At 41.4% G+C, this 25517-nt stretch overlaps 1 protein-coding gene across 1 annotated transcript; it reads left to right on the top strand.

Moving 5' to 3' along the window:
* Positions 1–889: 889 nt before the first annotated feature.
* ncapd3 (non-SMC condensin II complex, subunit D3) lies at positions 890–24178 on the top strand (the record flags this gene model as incomplete). The annotated part of the gene is made up of 35 exons (XM_079230127.1): positions 890–941; positions 2620–2777; positions 2865–3027; positions 4308–4465; positions 5218–5388; positions 5494–5555; positions 5651–5738; positions 6359–6492; positions 7456–7528; positions 9375–9500; positions 10431–10683; positions 11018–11062; positions 11283–11375; positions 11485–11558; positions 11663–11797; positions 11877–12097; positions 13661–13852; positions 13936–14033; positions 14121–14230; positions 14773–14880; positions 15545–15659; positions 15970–16065; positions 16997–17235; positions 17626–17705; positions 18702–18839; positions 18968–19101; positions 19208–19416; positions 19705–19815; positions 19895–20062; positions 21055–21170; positions 21530–21594; positions 22090–22137; positions 22956–23018; positions 23112–23160; positions 24109–24178. The coding sequence occupies 35 exons, from the start codon at positions 890–892 to the stop codon at positions 24176–24178; spliced, it is 4215 nt and encodes a 1404-aa protein (XP_079086253.1).
* Between the last annotated feature and the right edge of the window lie 1339 nt (positions 24179–25517).

Raw genomic sequence — 25517 nt, 5'->3', positions numbered from 1 at the left:
ATAGTTGTTTACGTGGTCTTTAGATTTGCTTGTTAATGGGGTAATGTTGTGGGCACCTGGGGTACTTAAACGAGTAGGCGGGTACAGGGCCGGGATGCACCTATAGGCTTATGGCGATTCACGAGGACACCCATCCCGTGATTCAGCCTGATTCCGTCAGAATGTATTTGTGATGTTGGGCTATACAAAATGAACTGAATTGAAACTGAATTATGATTTTCTACCAGCGCGTCACCAGCGTCAGATCAGGTCACGAGGGAGAGGCAGCGTTTGTTTGTTCTTTTGTTTGTTTGATTGTTTTAAGTTACAATAAATAGCAGTAAAACCGGACTCCCGCATGGACCCTGTATTCTTTTGGTTGCGTCATTTACTAAACCTATGGTGCACCAGGGGCTTTTTGGTATTGGTTTATTTTCTTTGATTTATATCTATTTTATTTTACTCACGGGACAAATGGCCACTACACCGGATTGTAATTTAATATATCTTCTGGAATCAAAATAAAAACATAAACCTCTCTTTTTTTCCTGTCAGTGTTTAATTTGAGTGTATTATCTGTGCCTCAAGTTATTATTTTGAGTTATTAGAAAAGAACCTTTAGCTATTTTGTTGTATTATTTTTAGTTTTGTCTTCTATTAGGTTGTAGTTGTTTCCATTGTGTGCTCTGTTTTCTAAAAAGCTGCAGATTATGCATCTTGTCATACTGTATATATTCTTGTTGTAGCTCCATTCTCTCCTCGACAGGCTTTCCTCCTGACCACAAGATGGCGCTAATGACGCTGAAAGAGGTTAACCGGTCAAATGAACCAGCGACGAAGAAAGCTCCACTGCGCATGTGTGAAAGTCTGTAGTTAAGTTTCGGGCGGGCTGATTCAAAATATAAACAAGATGTCTCTGATATCTGCGCTGCAGTTTCTGAGGTTGAATGAAATCCCCAAAGGTAAAATTACATATTTGTGCATATTGTAAACAACCTTTGTCACTATATTGTTTATAGAAAGCTCGCTTCAGTGAGTTTTAGTCCGGTTGTTTGACAGATGACGTAACTATTTCCCGGGTTAATCCAACAGCGCTACGAACTCACTTCACATATCTTGCAATTTAGACAATGGCGTCTGCTTTGGAAGCAAAACGGTTAAAATTAAACTCCACACCTTGTGTCAAGTCGCTAAAGAGCCGCTGGTGTTTTCGGCTAAACTGTCTATCGTGGACTTACTGTAATGATGTGCAGCTGTCATGACTCGTTAAACACTGGATAGGGCTTTAGTAACGTTTAGTAAACCCGGTTTAGTTCAGCATTAACTATTTATCTGTTTGCCGAATTAAATAACGCAGATTTATAGTTAGTGCTAAACGTGTTGAAGCAGATCTTTATTGTGTTGGTTTGATTAAAAATGCACAAACGTCATGAAAGATGTAATCAAATCTAACGTTTTGTTTAAAATGAATCGTTAGATTTGATTAACTCTTTCATAAATTTCGTTTTCACCCTAAAACATTTACCAGTTTTTACACAGAACTCTCCCAAGTTCCCTAAATACTGGGCTGGTCACGGAAAACATGGAAAAGTCATGACATTTTAAAATGGTTGTTTCCAGGGCTGGAAAAAGTCCTTGGAAAAAGTCCCAAAAGTGTAGTAAAAGTCATGTAAATGTGTTATATTCATGTGTTCATGTCGTTCATTTACGCTGAGTTTGAAATAATGAATATGCTTTTAAAAGAAAGACTCAAAATATAAGCAGGCATACATACAGGCATCTATATAAATGTTTATTCTTTTAATCAAACTATTGTCTCATTCATTTGTGTCATTTAAGGTTTACTGTATGCTTTGTGTTCTCATTGTTAGTTTAAATACTACATTTACTCACTTTTTACTGTTTACACCCAGACTTCACTAAATGTTTGTCATGGACATTTGGTTTAAAGTCATGAACCCACTGGTCAGAATGTGTATGAACCCTGGGAGCTTTTTGACTTTTTGATTTCACAACAAACCCCACGTTTTGTAGAAAATTCTTACTTTTCTGTGTAGTTGAGACTAGATTGTTGGCTATTAGTCTCATGTTGAATCTAAAAAAAACATATCGTGTGTGTTTTGTTAGTTCCTTTCCACTATCCACAGCCAATCCCAGCTTCCATTGGGCGAAGCCAGAGTTCACCTTGGACAGTTTATCACAGGGCACATGTAGAGACAGACAACCATTTACAACTAAGGGCAATTTAGAGCCTCCAATGAACCTAATCCTATTATTATAAAGCTCATATAACGCATTTTAAAGCAAGTAGCAAAGTGTTTCACAGGAGGACCTAAAAAACAAAGGACAGCATACAATGCAGATGCATGCACATTTATACAAAAATATATATTTCCAAAAATGTATGAATGAATCCGAACGAGGTCTGTAGTCTACAGATTTGATCTAACAGGAATTAACTGTTGATTTGACTTCCTGTGTATTCTTTAAAGGAAGCTAAAAGCTGTTTTCTCGCCTCCCCTGTTGCTGCTGCTCTCGTCTGCTTTGCAGGCGAGACGCAGTTCATCTCCAACGAGCCTAACGTCTGTCGTGTTATTGCGTCGCGTGGGTTGGTAATGTGATAACTGTTGTGATTTCCAGCCTGGGTGGACGCCGTGTGGGACTTGGAGTTCACAGAGACAAAATCACTGGACGACAGCATAGAGGACGAACTGGCAGCCAGTGGAGACAAAGCCTTCAGAACGTTGTACCAGTGTTTACTGGTCTATGCTGCAGACCCACAAGATGAAGCTTCACAGGTAAAAACCTGATCCAGCACTGAAACACCTTCTTCCTTCCTGGTAGCAGCAGTATATCATTGTCTTGCCTCCCTCGTTGCACTGCAGAGCATCTGGGCGATTCTGGGGGAGAACGAGGTGCCGATCAAGTCCCTGGTGGCCGTGCTGTCCTTCTTTGTGCTTGCGGGAAAAGCTCAAACGGCCAACGCCCAGCAGAGGGTGAGCGGTCTGCACGCAGCCTCAATCTACCTGCTGCTGCTGGGAATCCCAGGTGAGATCTGAGAAAAACACACATGTAGGAAATTTGTAAAACCCGAAGCAGTACGTTTTTTCTTTTTCTTCTGTTGAACAATCAATAGTACATACTGTCCAGCAAGTCTTTTCACTTCACTGCTTGTGTGTGAAATAGTACCCATCGAATCGTGTACTAACAGTTGAGTAATGAAGAACATTACGGTGACATCACTGCAACACGGTCCGACAGGTGGACAGAAACCAGAACCGTCACACAATCCAGAGTTTCTAGTATGAAACCATAGGGAGGAATCTGTACTGCGCTACTGCACCACGCAAACAAACTATGGATGTCATGAGAACCAAAACTTCAACACCAAATCAATGCCAAAATTCTGAAAGCGTGATGGTACTCTGAATTAGGGCTCCAGACTAACGCTAATCTCTGGAGTTACATTATGATGCGTTCAAGCGCTATTCAGTAAAAAGGACTTGACATAAATACTTGATGACCTCGTTAAAGGTCAGGACAGGTCATGGTAGTTTGTTGGAGAAGCTAACGTTTGTGTTCGACGTATAGAACTTTGATGAATGGATCGTCATATCCTCTGAAAACATGAGCCGCTCTTGTGTCACTATATCATTTTGGTGGATTGTGTGTCTGAACTCGTACTGTTTCAATAGGTATCCATAAAATATATAAAACAAAAAAACATCATTTTCAAGTAACTTTTTGGGGGATCTATTTGTAGAAATGGAACAAAATATCAGGGTTCTTACTGTCATGGAAAACCTGGAAAAGTCATGGAACTTTAACATTTCCAGGCCTGGAAAAGTACTTTTAAAAAAAAATAAAATCCGAAAAGTCAATTAAATGTGTTATATTCATGTGTTCATGTCGTTCATTTACGCTGAGTTTGAAATAATGAATATGCTTTTAAAAGAAAGACGCTCAAAATAAAAGCAGGCATACATACAGGCATCTATATAAATGTTTATTTATTTTGTTGTGTGTGTGTGTGTGTGTGTGTGTGTGTGTGTGTGTGTGTGCGCGTGTTTAAAACCCTGCTGAACATTGGTGCATTAGAGATATTACAAGTAGACCCTTTAGCTATTTATTTTGTATTATTTTTTGTTTTGACATTTATTTGGTCATAGTTCTGTTTTCTAATAGCTTCCTACTTGAAACATGATCATGTTGTGTTCAAATGTGATCTTGAAATATTTTGATTTTGGCAAGAAACTTGAGGCGGATCATCCAGGATTAACGATAAATTATGGTGTAAAGACGGTGAGTAACGTGTGTGTTGCTTCCAGGCAGCATCGCCACCAAGGTTTTCCACGAGGTTTTGTTGGACACGTGTTCAGACCTGACCGCTCACTGCTGGCCTCAGGACTCCGGGAAGAAGCGCAAGAAGGACATGATGAAGGCCGACGGCAAACGCTCCAAACCACAGCGGAGGGAACCTTCGGAGGTATCGTCCTCTCTCTGAAGTTTAGAGCACTTTGTGTGACACAAAAAAAGGGGATTGTATTTTTCTATTTTGAGACTATCTTAGATTACACATACATCAGCCCAGGAGAAATATTCTTTCTCCTACCACCCACAATATCTTTAGCTTGCTAAGCTAAAGCTACGTAATCGGGTCATTCAGTCAATATCTTCACAAAATCTGTCCATAAGGGTTTTACATATCTCACACACTTTTACCCACACAGTTACATGAACACACTTTTCTTAAGATTCTAATCCTTTCCATAACATAAATGTAATTCCCTATATCTATTCACTCCTTGTGAGTTGTTTTTTTTACAAACGGTTATTAAAAAGCGTGTATTCATCTGGACGCCTTGCTTGGAATTACATCTTTCCTCAAAAATCACTGTGGACAATTGCTGCTGTGTTAAGAATGCTTTTTATGTTGTCGTGACGCTCTGGCCAAAATGTTTTATCACTGGAAACTCCCAAAATAAATATATGCTGTTTTTTTTTGCTGAATATAAATTGATTTTTGAAGGACTTAAAACATTTTTTTGCAATGTTGTGGTACAACAAATGGATATTCATTAAAGAAATGATATCTTCTTGTGGAATTCACATTTCATCCATGCACCACATGATAAGACCTTTTCTGATGATAGAATGTGCTTAAATCATAAAATACTAAATCAGAAGTATTAAACCAAAAACAAATACATATTAATAAATGTAATCTGTTATCCTCAGATGGAAGTAGATGATGCGGAGGAAGAGGATGAGGAAGAGGAGCATAATTTCTCTGCGAGGGACTTGATGAAGATCAGAGACGCTGTGGTTCTCCTGGTTCAAAGCCTCCTCAGACTCCTGCAGACGTTTCCGCTGAAGGACCGACCGCAGAGCGCCGCTCACGGCACGCAGGTAGCTGCTCCCTCGTGATCCTCGTGATCCCGTGATCCTCGTGATCCCGGCCTCTCGCTCCCCACCACACTGCAGCGTTTTCACGTGTTTCCGTTTTCTCCGCAGATCTTCAGCAAGCTCCTTTACTTTGAGCCGGCCATTGGAGAGATGACCTTTGCGGCTCCGTTGTGAGTCGTCCCTTTCACTTCTCTCTCTCTCTCTCTCTCTCTCTCTCGATAAAAGATCGAGTGCTGGAGCTGACCATTGTGTTATTCCTGTGCAGGGATATCAGCGAGCTGAGGAGCGTCCCTGAGATGGCTTTCTACGGCCTGAAGCTGCTCTGCTCGCCAAAGCACGGAGACCAGAAAGAAGTAAGATCCGGTCATCTTGGTCCACAGCATGCACACCTGTTGGTTTACTATGTTAACTTCTCCACTAAATGTGCAGCTATTCTAAACACTCTGACATAAAGAGTCCCAGCTAGGATTTCTGATTGTTATTTCCAAGCAAACCAATTACATATCTTTGACCTTTGCACATGATAAATGGACAGGAATTACTGTGGGAACATTTGTGCTGCTAATTGTTTTTTTTCTGTAGTGACGCACGGGAGCGGGGTCAGGTCACAAGAAGTAAAAGTCTGATTAATAGTGGATTATCTGTCTTATAGCATGGAGCCCTTTGGTTATATATGAATATCGATCAATATAAATTTAGTTTATTACTATTTCAATCGTTTTGGGAGATTCGTGATGTTTATAACATGGCTATAAGGAAATATATAGTGTTTTGAAGTCAAACACTCAACATGTAATCATGGAGACCACCTGAGTTTAACTTGATAAATTGTATGATAAATATTGTGTTGTGGTGCATTTTCATCAAATTTAGATGCAAGAAATATGGTCGAGGAGCTCTTCCTGATTCATCTGGTGACTTGAGGTGTTTTTAACAGAGGTGTTTCTGGTATTAACCGACGTGTCTTGTCCAGTCCCTGCGGAGGGTCTTCCACCGGCTGCTCTACGTGATCCTGATGATGAACAAAGACACCCGAGGGAAACCCTCCCTCCTCGTGCCCAACCAGGCCGTCCAGGCCACCCGCAAACAGGCCCTCCGCTTTGTCTGGTAAACAGCCGGGTTTTAGAATTGCTTTCTAAATCTTAATATGCAGTTATGTTGAGATATGAAAGTGAAGAAGTTTAAAAAAAAAAGTGGAAATCGGACACGGACAATACTTATATTTACTTTAATGTTGATTAAATGTGGATCTGACATATTTAAATAACACCTGAACTAATGTATTGATCCAAATACTGAAGATCCTGGTAAAAAAAATTAAAATATATTAGCTTAAATTATTGATATGATATGAACACTTGACGGAAGAATTGACGTGAAAAGACGTGTCACCCTTTTGATGGTCAATACATACTGATTAAAATAGTCCTGATGTCTCTTCTATAATGGTGAAAGAAGTCAAACTGACTCAAGGTCAGAAGCAACAAAAGTCCAGGACATCAAGGGGAAGGGCTGAGAATGTGGCACGAGTCAAGATGATGAACAAAGAAACCGTTACTGGTCGTAAAACTAATGTCAAAATGAAACTAATTAGGGGAATTGATATTTTTGTTTAGTTTTTTATGACAATTGTTGCACTTGCTTAGAAAGTCTTGACTGCCATCTGCTGGACATAAAGAGAAGTTCAGCTGGATTTGATTATTATCTCTTCCATTTAAAAAAAAAAAAAATTATGTTACAAATCTACTGAAATGTATCATTGCTTGTTATTATCAAAGCCACCAAAATATCAACATGATTTTGTTTTTTTATGGTACTTGTCTACTACGTGTCTTAATAAGTGTGACAGTTGGATCCGACATTGCAACAGCCATAAGCATAATGTAAATATGTACGACATCAACAACACTCCTTTATTTCTGTTGAAGGAACGCTTCACATCCAGATCTTTTGATCACTTTCTACCCATTTAACTGCGACGTGTTAAGAGTCATATATATATATATATATATATATATATATATATATATATATATTGAGACATACTGATTTGTGTGTTTGTGATTGCAGTCATCTTGTGCAGGAGCTGAAAGAGACGGCGCTGCCTGTGCTGCAGATCCTCCTGCAGCATGTCTGCTTCCAGGTGAATCCTCCAGCAACTCTCTGCAGTGATGCACGTCCCATTTGTGTCAAGTCTGTGTCAACTGTCTATCTCTTAAAGGGGAAAAACTCACTTTGCAGTGCTTGTGCACCAGAGTTAATTACATTTTTTTAAATTCACTAACAACCTTTTTTCATGACGAGACGACAACAACGTCATTCAACACTACTGATGTCAATATGGAATATGCAGTATTGTTGGCGGAAAAAGACGTGACTGACATGTAGTTTAGAATACCAGAATCTCTTTTTCATTTTCTTCACCTTCCATCTGCTCTCTCTCTCTCTCTCTCTCTCGCGCTCTCTCTGTCTGTTTGAAACACACAGAGACGGCAGCGGCGCTCAGTCCGTCCATGTCCTCTTGTCTCCGTCCTGACTATAGTGCTACTATAATGTGTGATGTTTGCAAGTCGTGGGTCGGGTGGTTGACGCAGATGTTGCTCTCTCGTCTCATTCTAGGCCACAGGCAAGAGGACGGCGGAGTTCTTGGCATTCAACCTGTTTTTCATCAGATAATGATGAGATAAAAATGACAATTATAGTTTTTTGGGCTAAATTGACTGACTTGAAACATTCAATATAATCTGATGAGTGAAAAAGATTAAAAAAATAGGAGCGAGAACATTTGACCAAAAGTAATATTGAAAAGTAACTAGACGGAAACATGAAAGATGAAAATGTGACAAAAACTAATGAGCATTTTTATTTGACGAAATACTAAATCTAAAATATCTGCCAAAATGAACTGTTGTCCACATCCATTTGGGTCTTGAGTTCCTACCAACACACAAACTGAAGTAGTTTAGTTTGTCAGTTGTTTTCGGATCAGAAAACCTGTGATTGAACAAGCCAATCAGATCTGGCTCCCCTTCCATCATGAGAATATACCGACCCGCTCTATATGCACCTCCACCCACGGCTTGAGAAGAAGGTGCATCAGACTGGGCTTTTTTTCACGAGGGAGGATAAAACCGGAGTGTTTCAAACAGAGAGGGGAATACAGATGTATCAAACATTACCGCCTGTAAACATGTTTTAGTAGAAACCAAAAATACAAGCGTGAACCAGGCGGCAGCGTCCGGTTCTGCAGAGTGAAGTCAGTGTCTTAAAACTTGCATTCTCTCTCCTGACCACCAGGGGGCGACTCCTCTGGTTGTATAGAAGTCTATGCTTCATGTGTTAAAGCTGCATTCTCTCTCCTGGCCACCAGGGGGTGACTCCTCTGGTTGTATAGAAGTCTATGCTTCATGTGTTAAAGCTGCATTCTCTCTCATGACCACCAGGGGGCGACTCCTCTGGTTGTATAGAAGTCTATGCTTCATGTGTTAAAGCAGCATTCTCTCTCCTGACCACCAGGGGGCGACTCCTCTGGTTGTATAGAAGTCTATGCTTCATGTGTTAAAGCTGCATTCTCTCTCCTGGCCACCAGGGGACGACTCCTCTGGTTGTATAGAAGTCTATGCTTCATGTGTTAAATCTGCATTCTCTCTCCTGGCCACCAGGGGGTGACTCCTCTGGTTGTATAGAAGTCTATGCTTCATGTGTTAAAGCTGCATTCTCTCTCCTGACCACCAGGGGGCGACTCCTCTGGTTGTATAGAAGTCTATGCTTCATGTGTTAGAGCTGCATTCTCTCTCCTGACCACCAGGGGGCGACTCCTCTGGTTGTATAGAAGTCTATATAAATGACTCTACTTCTCTTGATGTATTCCCTCAGTAAACATTGTAAACATGAGTTTATGTCTCAATCTCTAGTTTCAAGTCTTCTTCAATACAGCATGATGTTCATTTCATAAACGGGTCCATAATGGTTCTGCTGTGGATGTTTAGATGGTGGAGAGGAGCGAGTTTCGAAGCCACGGAGCCCAGGCTGTGGGTATGTTGACGTCCCAGATGGAAAGTACCGACTATGCCGGCTTCATCAAGTGGCTGCACAAGTTCTCCAAAAGCTCAAAGGTAACACATCACCATAATTAACACCTCAGACATGTTGGTAATAGTCTTTGATTGTGACTCACTCTCCCAGTGCATGAGAAAGCAATGGAGCTTTAAAAAAACTGTTGCTGACTTTGAAATATTGGGGGACAGTTTAGCAAAAATGAAAGCCTGTAGGGAAATGCATCAACAATAGGCTACTGTGACATAAAAGATGAACCTGAAACACTACTTCCCTTACTTATCACCATCATCATCATCATCATCATCATCATTGAAGGATTCCTAGAAGATAAAGTCTAGAGCTGCTCCATAGACACATTTTGTGGACCCACATAATATTAATTTTCTTTTTTAATGCCAAAATTAGTTTTATTCTGTTGTCAGTTAACATTTCTTTTGACTTTTCTCAGACCATCGGGAACACAAGTATGCATTTTAAAATGTGCGTAGTTCCCCTTTAACCCTTTAAACACCCTGGAACCAATTTTGGCTTTAGATTTGTTTTCTTAATTTCCCCTGTGTTTTGAGTCGTCGTAGGAACCCCCAAATTAATTCCAATACTTGTGTTTATTGTATGTATTTGTTCAGCAAAGTCTTGTGAAAAAAATGTATATCTGCAAAAGAATCACAAAAATGCCTCCTCGAGCGGTCACCCGAGTTTTCCAAACTGTATTATGGTGCCCTAAGAACAGCCCACATACTAATAACACACCTTTTTGGAAAGAGTCGCACCCTGTTTTTAAAGGGTTTAAAGTCCTTTGACTAGATTGGTAAAGTACAATTTAACCGGCCTGCTTAGTAAGTAAGCAAGTTAAAAGACAGAGAGAAAAATACATATTCCAGCCTTCAGCCCATTGGGTGTTAGCGCTCAGTAGATGAAGCCTAGTCAGTCGGGCTCCCTGCATCCCACCAGTGGGCGTGAACAGTGTGCTGTGCCGGCTCCTGTAGATGGTGTGCCGGCTGTTTTCTGTGGACGTGGCGATGGTTCTGCTGGAGCAGCCAGAGAGGAGTCCGGAGGAGGTTCAGGACCCGGAGCTCTCCTGCTTCCTGCCGCACAAGTTCCTGATCCAGGACCTGATGTTCGACCGGCGGATGGACGACTCGCCCACGGTGCAAAGCCACGCCCTGGCCTGCCTCGCCCAGTGTCTGGAGCTGCCCTCGCTCAACGTCACCCGGGCCGTCCACAACCTCTTCTATGCCAGTGAGAGCGCACACACACACACACACACACACACACACACACACACACACGCACACACGCACACACGCACGCACGCACGCACACACACATTTGTTTCGTACATGTAGACGTGAGGAATTTAGGTTCATTCTGGATCTGAAACCGGGACCCGTTTAGGTAGACAAAGCACTTTTTAGAGCTAAAGTATGAAAACACACAACTCTTTTTTCTTTTTTTTGTTTTTATTAGAGAATGTAAGGTGATGTTTATATTTTAAGAGCTGCTGCGTTTGTATCAGAAACTGTTTTTGTGGACTCATTTCCACTGAAGTAACTTGTCTACTCTCTCTGTTTAGCCGGAACCCAGACAGTGTTGGAGAGCGAAATTACAGAACACACAGGTACACTCTTGTTTCATTATTACAGATTTGTTGTTTGATTTGTTTTGAGACCTGCCGCATCTGGGAAAGATGAATCCTCCCAGACAGATCTGATTCACTCTTTATTTCTGTCAATTATACCTCTGGTTTATTACAATGTAATTTTAAATGTAGTGACGTTTGTTTCCAGGCCTTCACTGCCTTGCCTGTTGTTTGAAGTGTTTTTATAAATGTGTTTCAGGAAGCCTTAGTGCCCAACAGACTCAGAAAACCTACCGCACCCTGCCGTTCAGGACCGTGGAGATCAGCACCACAGACGTCTCCGACTGTGACGGTGAGACGAGCCCATCAGATTTGTTGAAGAATTGTTTCCCCGTTTGTCTGGGTGTGAATCCACTCAGAGTCTGACATTGACTCGGAGAGGTTATGTTACATATTTGCAGCAAGAGAGAACCTGGCTCTCCTCCTGCGGCGGGTCAAAGACTCAAAGATAAACGTGAGGAAATCGGCGCTGCAGGTATCCGAAAAAACTTCATGTTACAAATTTAAAATAAGGATCGGCCACCCTGGCGTTCTGTGCACATGACCCTTTGACCTCTGTCCTCTGCCGCCCCGGCACAGACCCTGGTGGGTCTCCTGAAGCACAACGTGATCCCCCTGAGTGGAGAGAACCTGGACACGCTGTCGGAGCGCTGCCGGGACCCGGCCGTGTCCGTGAAGAAGAAGGCGCTGCAGTGCGTGGGAGAGCTGCTCGGCGTGAGTCTCGACCCGCAGTACAACGTTTTTGAAGTTCGAATAAAATGTTTGCGGTACACGTATCTGCTGTGACCGCCAGGCTAAACCCGAGTGCAGCGCGGTGCAGAAGGCGTGGCTGCAGGGGGTGGTGCCGGCCGTGTTGGACCCGGAGAACTCGGTGCAGGACAGGGCCCTGGAGGCTCTGGACCAGGTGCTGCTCAGCCAGGTCAAGCCGTACTCCGCCAGCCGCCACCTGGATCCCGGTCAGAGGCTGACCTGGGAGCTGCTGGACCTGCTCTGCAACGAGTGCTGGAACCTCAGGTCAGAAGCAGCTACACTCAGGACGCATGCATGCTAAAAGAAACGAAACTATCTCCGTCTACGCCAGCGGTTTAGAAATGATTCTGTCCACGCCTGACAAAGCACATGACCATTCACGTACACTGGGCATGCGGGTGCTGATGTAAACGGGAAGTGAATTGGTTGCTTAGTTACAGAAAATACAGCAGAGTATTATATTACTCTGGTTGATACACAAGATCTTCTTCTCTACTTCACACTCATTCAGTCAATTTTAGTGGGATAACAAGTTAAATGTTTCTAACTTAGTTTAAAAGCTGCAGTTCTTGCATCAAATTGACTTTAAAATCACCTTCAAATCAAGTTTACTAGGTTACGGGTCAATGCATGTGGTCAATGCACGTCTCTCACTCGTTTCCTCTCGGTTTCGTTGTCCCCGTCGTACTGGAGAGAATTTATGCTTTTGTTCGATTAAAGTTTCTTTGTGGACTTCACCATTGTAATTTTCATAATTTGTATTTTGCAGAGCAAAACAATCATTAATTAGATAAATAAAGTCCTCCGTTTTGTGTTCATTGCCCTCCTCAGATCTGCAAACCGTGACTTCAAACGTCGGCTCCGTAGGGCTGATCACGCCTCTGCATGTCTGCAGGAGTAGAATTTTAAAATGCAGAATTTAGCTCCACAACAGCTGCTAGTATAGAAAAAAAGGTCAGCTATGCCTGTAATCCGTTATCCATGTTGACTTAACGGCTGGTAGTCGATTGGTAATCAAGGCTGATGTTTCTTTTCTTCCGACCACGTGATGAATCAACAACACGTCATGGCCGCTAAGACCCAATGAAGTAACGAACGCGTCCTCGTTATCAAAGGTCTATGTTGCTGCCCGTCCCCAGAAAACGGTGTCAGTAGGATTTACAAACGTCTTTGTTTTAGGGGCCTCTAAACGTAAACGTAGCAGTGTGGATGTAGCAGGGTTCTTATGTCATGGAAAACCTGGAGGAGTCATGGAATTTTAAAATGTTTATTTCCAGGCCTGCAAAAGTCCTTGAAAAAAAATAAAATCCCACAGGTTTAGTAAAAGTCATGTAAATGTGTTATATTCATGTGTTCATGACGTTCATTTACGTGAGTTTGAAATAATTAATATGCTTTTAACTCAAAATATAAGCAGGCATACATACAGGCATCTATATAAATGTTTATTCTTTTAATCAAACTATTGTCTCATTCATTTGAGTCATTTAAGGTTTACTGTATGCTTTGTATTCTCATTGTTAGTTTAAATACTACATTTACTCACTTTTTACTGTTTACACCCAGATTTCACTAAATGTTTGTCATGGAAATCTGGTTTAAAGTCATGGAACCCACTGGTCAGAGTGTGTATGAACCCTGCTGTAGCTCATACAAAATAAGAAAATGTCAAATAGTCAAAACCTGAATGAGTATTAACACAAAATGTAAGTGTTTTTTATCAGGACTCATTTCAAAGCGATCTTTACTGACCTTCTGATGCTCCGCTGCTTGGAGACTGAGCACATCATCGCCGCGCTGACGTTGTTTCTCGCCCCGGGCCTCCAGCCGGTATTTCAGCAGGGCCTTCACCATCTGGTCCAAACAGAACAAGTTCACGCAGACGCTCGTCACCAACCTGATGTCGCACACGGAGGCCGACCACGCCGCCGGGGCCTGGCTGCTGCTCTCCAAGGTCGTGCCCTCGTCCCCCAGGCCGGCCTACGGGAAGATCCTGGACGCCTGGGACAGCGTGGTCAGGTGAGCGGGACGCACAATGTCTCCTGACGACATTAACGGCCGAGAGCCCGGCGCCAGTTTCCTACTTTTAATCTTGCTTTCAGCTCAAAGGACGTAACTGGGACGACCTGCTGTCACATCCTGTGTGTGATGGGAGACATCGCCATGCATTTAAACGAAGACACCAAGGACAGAGTCATTGGTTCGTAACGCGGTGTGGGATGATGGAACATTCACAGGAGGAGTTTGGAGTTGGCGTCATGTCTCTTTCTATCTCTCCCCTCTCTAGTTGATCTGATGTCTTGGTTGAAGACTTTTACTTTGTCTCTTGAGGTGATCTCTGCTGCCGTTGAGGCGCTTTATCAACTCGGCCGCAGCGAAGACATCAAAGACACTCAGGTTGGAGATCTCGCCTTTTCTCCTATGGATGGTTTCATATCTAGAATTGTTAGGGTGCAAAATGTATAGTTGCTCAAGTTCAGAAGACGCTCTCTTAGCTTGATGTGTTTCACGTTGAGGCCTTGATGTTCATGTATAAGGTGTGAAGTACACAGAAGCTCAATATAGACAACCATGGACACATTGATTCTTAGATGCATTGCAATTTTATAGATAGAAAACTCAATAATCAGACATTTTGAACGCTTGTAATAATTCTGTGACACCGAGCCGACTGTTCCTTTCTTCTGACCATGAACGCAACAGACGTAAAACACGCGCGTCTTGTTTACCTTCGAAACTCGACTAAATACTAGCAGAGTTTTGGTGAGCAGAGCTTAAAGACTTAATTTGGATCTTGGACAGAACCTAAACGGCTCATCATCCAGCGTGGGACGGGTTCTCCCGATATGATGTCTCGCATCAGTTGAATCAAAAACATCACTCATTCCCAGTTCCCCGCTTCCTGTCATGTCATGTGTGATTTCTTTTGTTTTCTTCAGGCTTTTCTGAACCAGCGCTGCGGTGAGCTGGTGTCTGTGTGCGAGGCTTATCTAGCCGACATCATCCTGAGAGAAAAGGGAGCGCAGAACCTCAACGAGGAGCTGATGGTGAGACGGACCCCGTAGGAAGGAAAAGCAAGCAGGACTTTTCTTGTGCCAATCGTAGGGATGTTGCATATCTATAGTTTATTAAAGAGCCAGTGTGCAAAATGCAACCGTAATCCTGTCTTTGACACTTGCACTACTGTCTGTTCAAAATGTTCCCGCACTCGCATCGAACCTTGACTCCTAAACCAAGATGTGACCCGAACCATCACTTCTGGATGCGGTCACAGCCTTGCCTTTGATGTATAGACGTCAGAAATCACAGAGATGGTCAGAGAAGATGGAAAGTTGTCTTCTTAACGCTGCACAGTCATCTGGGACTGGATAGACACACACACACACACACACACACACTATTGCCATATATTAACTTGTCATGCTCCGTTCAGTCTCCTGAACTGTGATTTAATGCGGCAGAATTGACCATGTCGTCATTCTCAGTTACACATTTTTCCGTTTCCTTTTGCTGCTGCTGCACAGTGGTGTTCAACTCTTCATTTTAGATATGAATACAAGTCCAGCCCACTGACAACAGCGTTGCCGTTTGCAAAATAATGTGGACGCCGTGTCATGTCGCTTTTTATAAAAAAAATTCAAAGGCCCAGGGTGCAGCACCACCCAAGGTCAGTGCGTATGTAAATGTACCTGAAGATTCTCTCTCTTCCAGGTGAAACACCTCCACACTCTGGGTGTGGCGTCACTCCACTGTCCCGCCAAGGTCGGCAAAAGGACAGTGCTGCTGGTGGAGTCCGTCTTGACCACGCATTCTGACACACTGGCGGGTGAGAAGCGTGGACGTACTTGCTGATTGTGGCGAGTGTACACACAAAATATGTATTTATTGAATCTATGAAACTATAATTTATATATTTATTTCATAGCCATATTTATCTATCGCTCATACCGAGTACAGCCTGACTCGATACTGATATCCAAGAGTAAAAATACAAATCTAAACCTACATTTATGGGCTTTAAAATGTAGCATCACCTGTATTGTGTGGTAACGTGTGTGTATTGTGTGGTAACGTGTGTGTATTGTGTGGTAACGTGTGTGTATTGTGTGGTAACGTGTGTGTATTGTTGGTGACAGAGTGCCAGGAAGAGCTGCCAGCATCGCTGCCGCTCTCCCAGTTCCAAGCAAACTCTCTGCCCACCAGAGTCAGAGCCCACGGAGTCATCACTCTAGGTAAGCCGTGCTTCCCTCACTCTACAGCCCCTCTGTCTCTGTCAGTGGTGTCTGGTGCTGCGTGTCCAGAAGAAGTTCTTTTGGACGCGAGGGGTCATGCCGCTTCCCAGCATTGCACACCTGATGGTGTAGCACAAGGCACCGGATCCTGAAATGTGTCTGAAATCCTTTTAGAGGGGGAATAAGCCAAGTAGTTGCTGAATCTGTCTTCATTTTAGATCAACAACGGCTAGTTCGTTTAAAAGTCTTTGGACGCTGCTGATTTGCATAAAGTATGCTAGGTTTTATGCAAATGAGGAGGGGACCAACTTGATGCCCCTGTCTCTCGAAACGCAGCGCTGTGCTACCACAATGCATTGCATGGCGTTGGTTTGTAGGCTGTGCTTTTGAACTGTCGAGTTCTGCAATTTGGCCGTCGCCATCTTTCTTTGTTTTTTTTTTTGCAACCAGTGAACGTAAATGACCATATTTGGACTGAGTAGAAGTGACGTAGAGACGCCGTATACGGCTCTGGTAGCGACCTGTCAATCACCTGGTAGCCCCGCCCTAACGCATACTCTGCTTTATGGTCTATTTGACTCTAAAATTACCATAATTTACTCAATGAACGTCATGCTGTATTGAAGAAGACTTGAAACTAGAGATTGAGACATAAACTCATGTTTATGAGATAATAAATTAAGTGAGCAATCGAGACATTTTCTCATAGACTGACTTATTTTTTGCAACGAGAGGAGTCGCCCCCTGCTGGCCATTTGGATGAATGCAAGTTTAATGCACAACCAGAGGTTGCCGCCTGCTGCTTACATCGACAATGACTGGCCAGCGTGGAAATGATGGATCTGTGTACTCGCACCATCAGAAACATTGTTCACAACCGCCATGCATTTCCGCTGTCTCTTCACACATCTAACATTTTTCTCTCCTTCAGGCAAGCTTTGTCTGCAGCACGAGGAACTGGTCCAGAAGTACCTGCCGGTGTTTGCCAGGGAGCTGGAGCTCGGCACGGAGGTTGCCGTGCGCAACAATGTGGTTGTGATCATGTGTGATCTGTGTGTTCGCTACACCAACACCGTGGAGCACTACATCCCCAACATCTCCGCTTGTCTGCGAGACAGTGAGGCGGTCATCAGGGAGCAGACGCTCATCATGCTGACCAGCCTGCTGCAGGTGGGGACGGCGCTACGCTTCCTTCACTCGCCAGTTAGACAAAGGCTTTTACGTTATTTACTGCAGTTGCCCTGTGAAATAGCAACAGGTGTATTAATACTTCAGTTGACCTGATATCACAACAAATAAACAAAAGCTATTTGAAAATTTTGGAATATTGACTAACTTTATACCTAACAATAAAATATGACTGTACTCCAAAAACACAATTTAAAAACCACTGTTTTTCATCAACAGCCAAGAAAGTGAGCTTTTCTTTCAATTCTTGAGCTTGAAAATAATGGCTTACGAAACATCCGATTGGAGATTCACGGTGCACCGTGTAAGAGCTGGTGAATCTTTTGGCGAGGCGTGTTTTCAGTGTCTAATTGCCTCTTCTTATTTTTCCAGGAGGAATTTGTCAAATGGAAGGGCTCCCTCTTCTTTCGCTTCATGGTGGCGCTGGTTGACCCGGTGCCTGCCATCGCCAGGTAAACCCCAGAAGACGTTTTGCTGAAACGTGCGCACATTTGATCCATGTTGCACAGCAGTTCCAAATAAAGTTAGACAGATACTGTATATATGATCGCTACTGCGAGACATCTTTTTCTATAATAAACTAGATAAAACGTTAACGCCCTGGCAGTGGCAAATAACTTTGGTTTATATTTGATTTGATTACATTAATGTTTAAGTTGAGATTTACAATAAATATGTAACTGTTACTAAGTAAAAGGAATACTTCAATTCAGTGTATTTTGTATAGCCCAAAATCACAAATTACAAATTTACAGTCTGCACACATACGACATCCCTGTCCCGGGATCTCACATCGGATCAGGAATATATATATATATATATATATATATATATATATATATAAAATAATATATATATATATATAAAATAATATATATATATAAAATAATATATATATATATAAAATAATATATATATATATATATATAAAAAAAATATATATATATATTTATTTATTTATTTTTTTTCATATAATGTGCTGTAACTCAGCAGTATTTTTTATATATATTTATAAAATACTGCTGTTAAAAAGCACCTTATTGGTTCAAAGTGTTTGCAAACCAAATGTTATTGCACGTTTGTTCATATAGCAGTACTTTTAAATGAAGACACTACTTATTAATTCATTATAAATGTTGCGCATAACAATTTAATTTAATCGTTGCTAAAAAGTGATGTTAAAACTGTTTACCTGAAGGTCAAGGCACCACATTGTGTCGGAACAATTTGAAGCAACGTCCTGTTCTGTAGATCTTTTGTGGCGTGATGTATTTTAGGGTTTTCCAAAACAAACATTGGCAATTTTTTGGGGTATCCATGAAATTATAATAAGGAATATTTAAGTGCACAATAACACTTTATACTTAAATCTTTGTTTCAGTCTTGTTACTATCTAAAATCTCTCGGACACAATATCAAAACCTGAGCCTCTTGTTTTCTTGTCCCAGTCTGTGTGAATACTGCCTGCTGCACCTGCTACTGAAAAAGAACCCAGAAATGTTCAGCCAGCACTTCATTGAGTGCATCTTCCACTTCAACTCCTACAACAAACACAACTCCTACAACAAGTTCCCTGAGAGTGAGAGGTAGGAAGCTGTGTGGATATTAGTCCCGTCCTCCAGGTCACACTGGCTCCATGGATCCTGTAACGATACAGGCCAGGATTGTTTTTGTGTCTATTCATTGGCCTGTTTCTTTATTTAAATCCATGCAGAGAAAAGGTTCGGTTCTCACTGAAAGGAGCTCAGCACCGCGAGAAGCGTTTTCGGATCTACCGCTTCCTGCTGGAGCATTTCACCGACGCCCAGCGCTTCAACATCACCGTCAAGATCAACCACACCATCTTAGGTGAACACGGGTGTTGATTGAGAAGTAAACAAAATAAAAATGTTAGAAAGCGCTCGTGCAAAAAAAAAAAAAATCCCTTGTAACCGCTCACCTTTTCCTATCCCAGCATGCTTTGCGGACGAGGAGCTGCCGTTGGATGCGGATGGTGCCGAAGTTCTGTCCGAGACGTTCAACATCCTGAGTCTGAAAGAGATGAAGCTGCAGGCCATCACTACTCCAGCAGGAGGCGCCGCAGGGGAGGAAGCCGAGGAGGAGAACATGGCCGCCATGGCGAAGGTTGTCCTGCAGGTGGCGCAGAAGAAGGTGGTGTCTCAGGTGAGCACTGCCGGCCAAGTTAGTCTCAGTTAGTTTCATTTCCCTTCCGTTTCTGACAACCAACTTCCGGTTTTGCACCTTCAGAATAAGAGCGCAACCGGAAACGCACCGGCTGCAGTAATAAAACGGACTAAAATAAAAGACATAAAAAAGGAACAAACTATTAAAATACTTTACACTCTCAGAGGTCCTTTACACTGAGCACAGCCACATCAAAGGCACATATAATGTAATAAGCAGCCAACCACGGACCGGTTGTATTACCGATGTGTCACGTTTGATGCACAGGTCCAGAAGAAGGCCTTCATAGAGAACACGGTTCCTCTCATCATCAGCCTGAAGAGCCTGCTGGAGCAGAAGCGCTCTCCCGTCCTCAGAGACCTCATGGCCTACCTTCAGGTGAGACAGCAACGCTCTGCGTATTTATTTGAAGAGGAAGTGCCTCTTGTGAGCATACCTGTGTGTGGCCCCGCTCCAGGTGACCATGCAGGACTACCGCACCGAGGTGAAGGAGTTCTTCTCTGGAGACGAGCAGCTGGCGGCCGAGCTGGAGTTTGCTCTGAAGACGGCGGAGAAGGAGCGAGAGATGGAGGAGCAGATGGTCGACTGCAGTCTGACGGGAGCGGCGAGGACTTCCAGGGTACAGGTCAGGAACGTACACAGAGGTTTAGATACTTTAAGATAAGCTTGTGGATAAAATAGTAATAATTATATTACATAGTATATGTAACATGTATCTTTATTTTTTTGTATTCAATCTTTCAATTGCCAGTATTTAATAACAATACTTATGTAGTATAATATATAAATACTAAATTTTACATTTTGTAGTCTCATACACAATTTGTCTTCAATTATTCCACAGCATTTTGTATTTTGACTTTTGAACAATGGTGTCAATTTAATTAGTTTAAAACATCAAAATCCAACTTTTTTGTGATTGACAGAAAATTATAAAATATAAAAATGTAATTTAATGTTTATGCACTGTGCTAGGATAAATAGTAGTTGTAAACACTGATGTTTATGTATGTTATAGTATTCTAATTTATTTAATTAAGCAATATTAGGTTTTTGTCTATTTTACAGTATTTAAATACATTCTACTAAAATAAAATTCTTAGATCTGAAAAGATCAGTCAAGTGATTGATGAGTCAATCTGCAGAAAAAAATGGAATCCTTATGCAATAAAGGAACATTTGATCACATCCCCGTGGACTCTGGAAGAATGACCAAAGATTAATTGACACTATAAGCGGCAATTTTCTGTAATCAAAATAATAATTATAGTTGTGAGCCCACAGAGTTTCTGCAAGGCCTGGAAAATAATCAACTTCATTGAGAAATAATCATCTAACTGTAATGCAAATGGTCTTGAGGTGGAATATTGTGTTCATACTGTGACTCTAAAAGTCTTTATTTTGAAACTATTAATATATTTTTCTAATTTATTTTAAAAAGAGAAATACAATGCGTGACAATATTACCATTACTACTGTGAGGTTCATATTTTTTTTGCTAATGTTTAAGAAATGATTGATTCTTTTATGTTTTTACATTGATAACAAATGCAGGCCAGAGTCTCTGAGTTCCCGATGGTCAGTGAACGTGTCCTGGTGGTTCTGTTCTCTCCTCAGGGTTCAATCCAGGGTTCTCCCGTCAGGTGCAGGCCCCTCCCCCTCCCGTTCACCTTCGCCACGCCACAGCCGCCACGCCCAAACCCAGTGTCTGCCCGGCTGGCGTTCACTGACCGGTAGGTTCCTCCCACCACAGCAGCTCTGTGAGGGCGTCGTCTACAATATTAGTTTTTATGTTCAGGACCGTCGCCGTCCATCAGAAAGGAAACCGCTTTTCTTTTGCTTCATCCGATAAAATAAAACCTGCAACAGGTCGACTTTCAGATACAGACAGGGAACACATGCTGGTATTGAATCGGGAACATTGCACTTCTATTGTACATTTTAATTGTTTTTTTGTAGGATTCCCTTGATTTCTCTTTATGACGATGGCCTCAGTGAGGAAAAAAGACGTGTGTGTGTGTGTGTGTGTGTGTGTGTGTGTGTGTGTGTGTGTGTGTGTGTGTGTGTGTGTGTGTGTGTTTGTGTTTATCAGGCGTGTGCACAGTTCCGGGCGGAGGGATCATGTCCGGTCTAAATCAATCGCTCTGGAAGGAACAGGTACGGCATGCTGGAGGTTAAAACTACAATTTACATGCTGAACGAAACGCTGCTGCATGCATTTTCTTAAGGGTTAGAGTCAGAGGCACGGCATGAATACAATTCATCAAATAACATCAAAGGAGCGCGTTTTCATCTGGATTAGTATTTAACAGATTATCTCGTTCTAATTCAGATGATTTTTTTTTTTTTGTTGTTTTTTAATAAGGTATTGTTTGCTAACAATTTTTCAATATCAAACGTGATGATGTATACTTTTTTTTTAATTAATAGATTTGTTTCTGCTCTGGGAAAAAATCAGTTACCACAGATTTAACTTCCATTCAACGGGTTCAGACCGCTTCTTACGGAGTTACATCCGTTTTTTAATCCATGTGTTTTCTTTAGTCGTTCAAAACCACGGCACAATTATAGTAAATAAATAATTTTACATCATTCCCAATCTGATTATCATAGTTCTCCTACTGTACTTGACTGTTCTCTTTGACTTTCCAGTGATGCCGAAAGGAGCCGTGGACTACAGAGCCATCAGCACTCCAAAAGGTACGAGTCCACATCGCTCACCAGCGTTACTGCAGGGTTCTCACGCTCATGGGAAACCTGGAACAGTCATGGAACTTTAAAATGGTTATTTCCAGGCCTGGGAAAGTCCTTGAAAAAAAATAAAACCCCAAAGGTTTAGTAAAAGTCATGTAAATGTGTTATATTCATGTGTTCATGTCGTTCATTCACGCTGAGTTTGAAATAATTAATATGCTTTAAAAGAAAGACTCAGAATATAAGCAGGCATACATACAGACATCTATATAAATGTTTATTCTTTTAATCAAACTATTGTCTCATTCATTTGAGTCATTTAAGGTTTACTGTATGCTTTGTATTCTCATTGTTAGTTTAAATACTACATTTACTCACTTTTTACTGTTTACACCCAGATTTCACTAAATGTTTGTCATGGACATTTGGTTTAAAGTCATGGACCCACTGGTCAGAATGTGTATGAACCCTGTTGCTGGGTAGAAATCCCTGACTCCAGACCGTATTTCCTCTTTTACACACGGTCGTGTTCTCGCAGTCCGAATGCACGTTTCCTTTTAAGTGTATTCTTGAAAATCTTAAAAAGAATTACACAAATAAAGATTCTTTCCAAGAGTCCGATGTTCAGATGTTTCTAAGTTTGGAAACGGGAGCGGTTGCTAGCCTGGATGTGCCCAACGTTAAAAAATACACCAACTCAGTGAGGAAAATGTCCCATATCTTTGTTTTCTAAAAGCAACACTTGCTGGAGCCATTTCTGAAATAAATTTGAGATGTACCTTTTTAATTGATTAAACATGTCATCCGTCCTCCCTGTAATCTAGGAGTCGACATCAATTTGACGTTTGGTGAAGGAGTCAGCGCCATCTTCAGTGACCGAGGAACAAGTAAGTCTCACTTGGTCCCACTCATCGGGCAGCAGTGTGATTATGAGCATATGTTATGAACATGATAACTTTAATCTGCCGTGTCTCCCACAGGCGTTGTCGGGGATACCAGTGTCCTTCATGTGCGGCCAAATGAGCAGCAGTGAGTGCACTACTTCCGCCATAGCGTCCATGGTTTCTGTCAGCTCTGCTTCCTGCGGGCACTCTAGTGTGTAGTTTGAGTAAAGTAACAATAGTTTTATCTAATGGTCAAATATGTAGTTTTAGCCACCTAATCCAGCATTTGTGAATGAAAATCAATCCATTACCATAGCAACATGTCGTCTAAATCAATCGCTCTGGAAGGAGCAGGTACGACATGCTGGAGGTTAAAACTACAACTTGCATGCTTAAGAAAACTCATCTGAGTGCAGCAGTGTTAACGTTTAGTTGAGGGTCAGAGGGTCCGAGTGCACAGCATGAATACAATTCAACAAATAAAATCAAAGGAAAACAAAATCAACCTTTCTCCTATGTGGTATATTTTAGGCTGTAAAACAATGGATAAACCCGTTTCACTTCCTGTAAATTATTCACAATAAAAGCGGCCGTTATTGTTGCTGCTTACTCTTCCTCCCTGCAGTATTAGTAGACTTGCTTTAAACTTCTCCTCTGAAGGGGATGAAGTGGTCGATAAAGTGTCCACACCTCCCTGAGATCAGAGGGAGGAGCCATGTCACCTTTGCTTTGTCTGGCTGATCCAATCCTAAATGCGAGGAAGATCCGATCTCGGTCACAGACCTGACCCTTCATGTGTCCTAGATTCTGCCTCCGCACACTAAAAGGGAGGCACATGGAATTTAGTTTTTGGCGCTCGCAGAATTTTCATTTGGAATCCCTTTCATGGATAACAACCTCAGTTACTAGTCTTAAACATTTCAATTTCCATTTAAATGGTGGTGTCCAATATTGCATTGAATTGATATTTAGTCGTCTTATATTTCATGTGTTTAGGAGGCCTTTCTGGAGAGAAGATATTTATAACTGTGTGTGTGTGTGTGTGTGTGTGTGTGTGTGTGTGTGTGTGTGTGTGTGTGTGTGTGTGTTTCAGAGCTCCTGGACTGAGGCAGTGGAACGTGCAGTCTCCTCTCCGCCAGAGGAAAAAGTCCTTTCAAGTTTAGTCGACGTACCGCTTCACGTCACCTTTTTGTCTTTCCTACAGCTTCCCTTACGCCTCGTTACGTCTTTCCATCTACAGGATTTCTCCTCCTGTTTTTGTCCTATCTTTTTGTTAATAAAGGTAATAGAATATATTTTTTTGTGTACACAATGTTAAAATTGTTCATTTCGTTTAATAATGTTCTCCCCATGTAAATGATGCTCATGCCAATGCAGAGATAAGTGTTTTATCCTGAGATCCTGTGTGGTAGAAAGAAAGGAATGTTTGGATGCCTGTGTTAACAATCAGGTGACGGAGGCTAAGAGTCCAGATGTTCCTGAAACGTTTGCAAACACTCAAACGGCTGGAATCCAGTTTAATAAATATAAATTCCAGCGTGTGACAGCTGAACATGACGATGAGAGTTGAACTTAAAATGACATCTTGCTCATTTTGTACAACAAAAGAAAATAATTAATAAATATGCAATGGAAAGTAACATTAATAAAAAAAACTATCTACAACAATGTGCCTTTGTGGTATCACTTTACAGCTCTGTAATAACATGGTAATAGCTTGATTATTAAATAATGCCATTGAGTTACCAAATTAATAACCAGGTAAAAGGTTGGTATCAATGGTTAGAACTGTAATGTGTATATAACTTATAAGGGGGAAATATTTTTTTTGCAATAGTATATGAATCTTATGGCAACACTGGTAATAAAAAACAATATGTGGTAACAACCTAATGATGTGTTAATATCGGGTTTGTGCCAATATTAAAGGCTACTATCATCATGATGCCTTGAAAATCACATCACATTACATTATTTGGAAGTCAAAATTGGTAATTACCATAAATCATAATGCTGAGATTCATCCCCTACTGTCAGGGTAGGAAATGTACATATTTTTGAGGGGGCAATTTTTGGCCCCACTGACTGAAATCCACTTTTTGAAACTTGTGAAAAAACATTTAGCCGTTGTTCAAAATAATAATAAATACTTATTTAGGCAAACAGTATATGAGCAATTGTCATCAGATGGCAATACTAATACTACTAGGTAATAGTCTATAGATTTTTTTTAACAAAAAACAAACAAAACATAAATCAGACAATCATTCAATTTTATTCTTATTTCTTTCTGGTTATTTATTGTTATTACATGTTTTAAACAACTATTAACAATAAATTCTCTTTTATAATTCTAAATTACATTTATTGATTTTGTTGTTACCTTAATCACATTGTACCTACATAGTACAGGAAATACAGATAGGACAGACAAAACAAAACACAGTAAATGCCCATTAGCCATGGCGCGTCCTTCTTTAGCTTTGTGTAGATGCCCTGCCT

This window comes from Taurulus bubalis (genome assembly GCF_910589615.1).
Source record: "Taurulus bubalis genome assembly, chromosome: 14".
Lineage (NCBI taxonomy): Eukaryota > Metazoa > Chordata > Actinopteri > Perciformes > Cottidae > Taurulus > Taurulus bubalis.
This window is presented reverse-complemented; position numbering and strand designations above follow the sequence as displayed.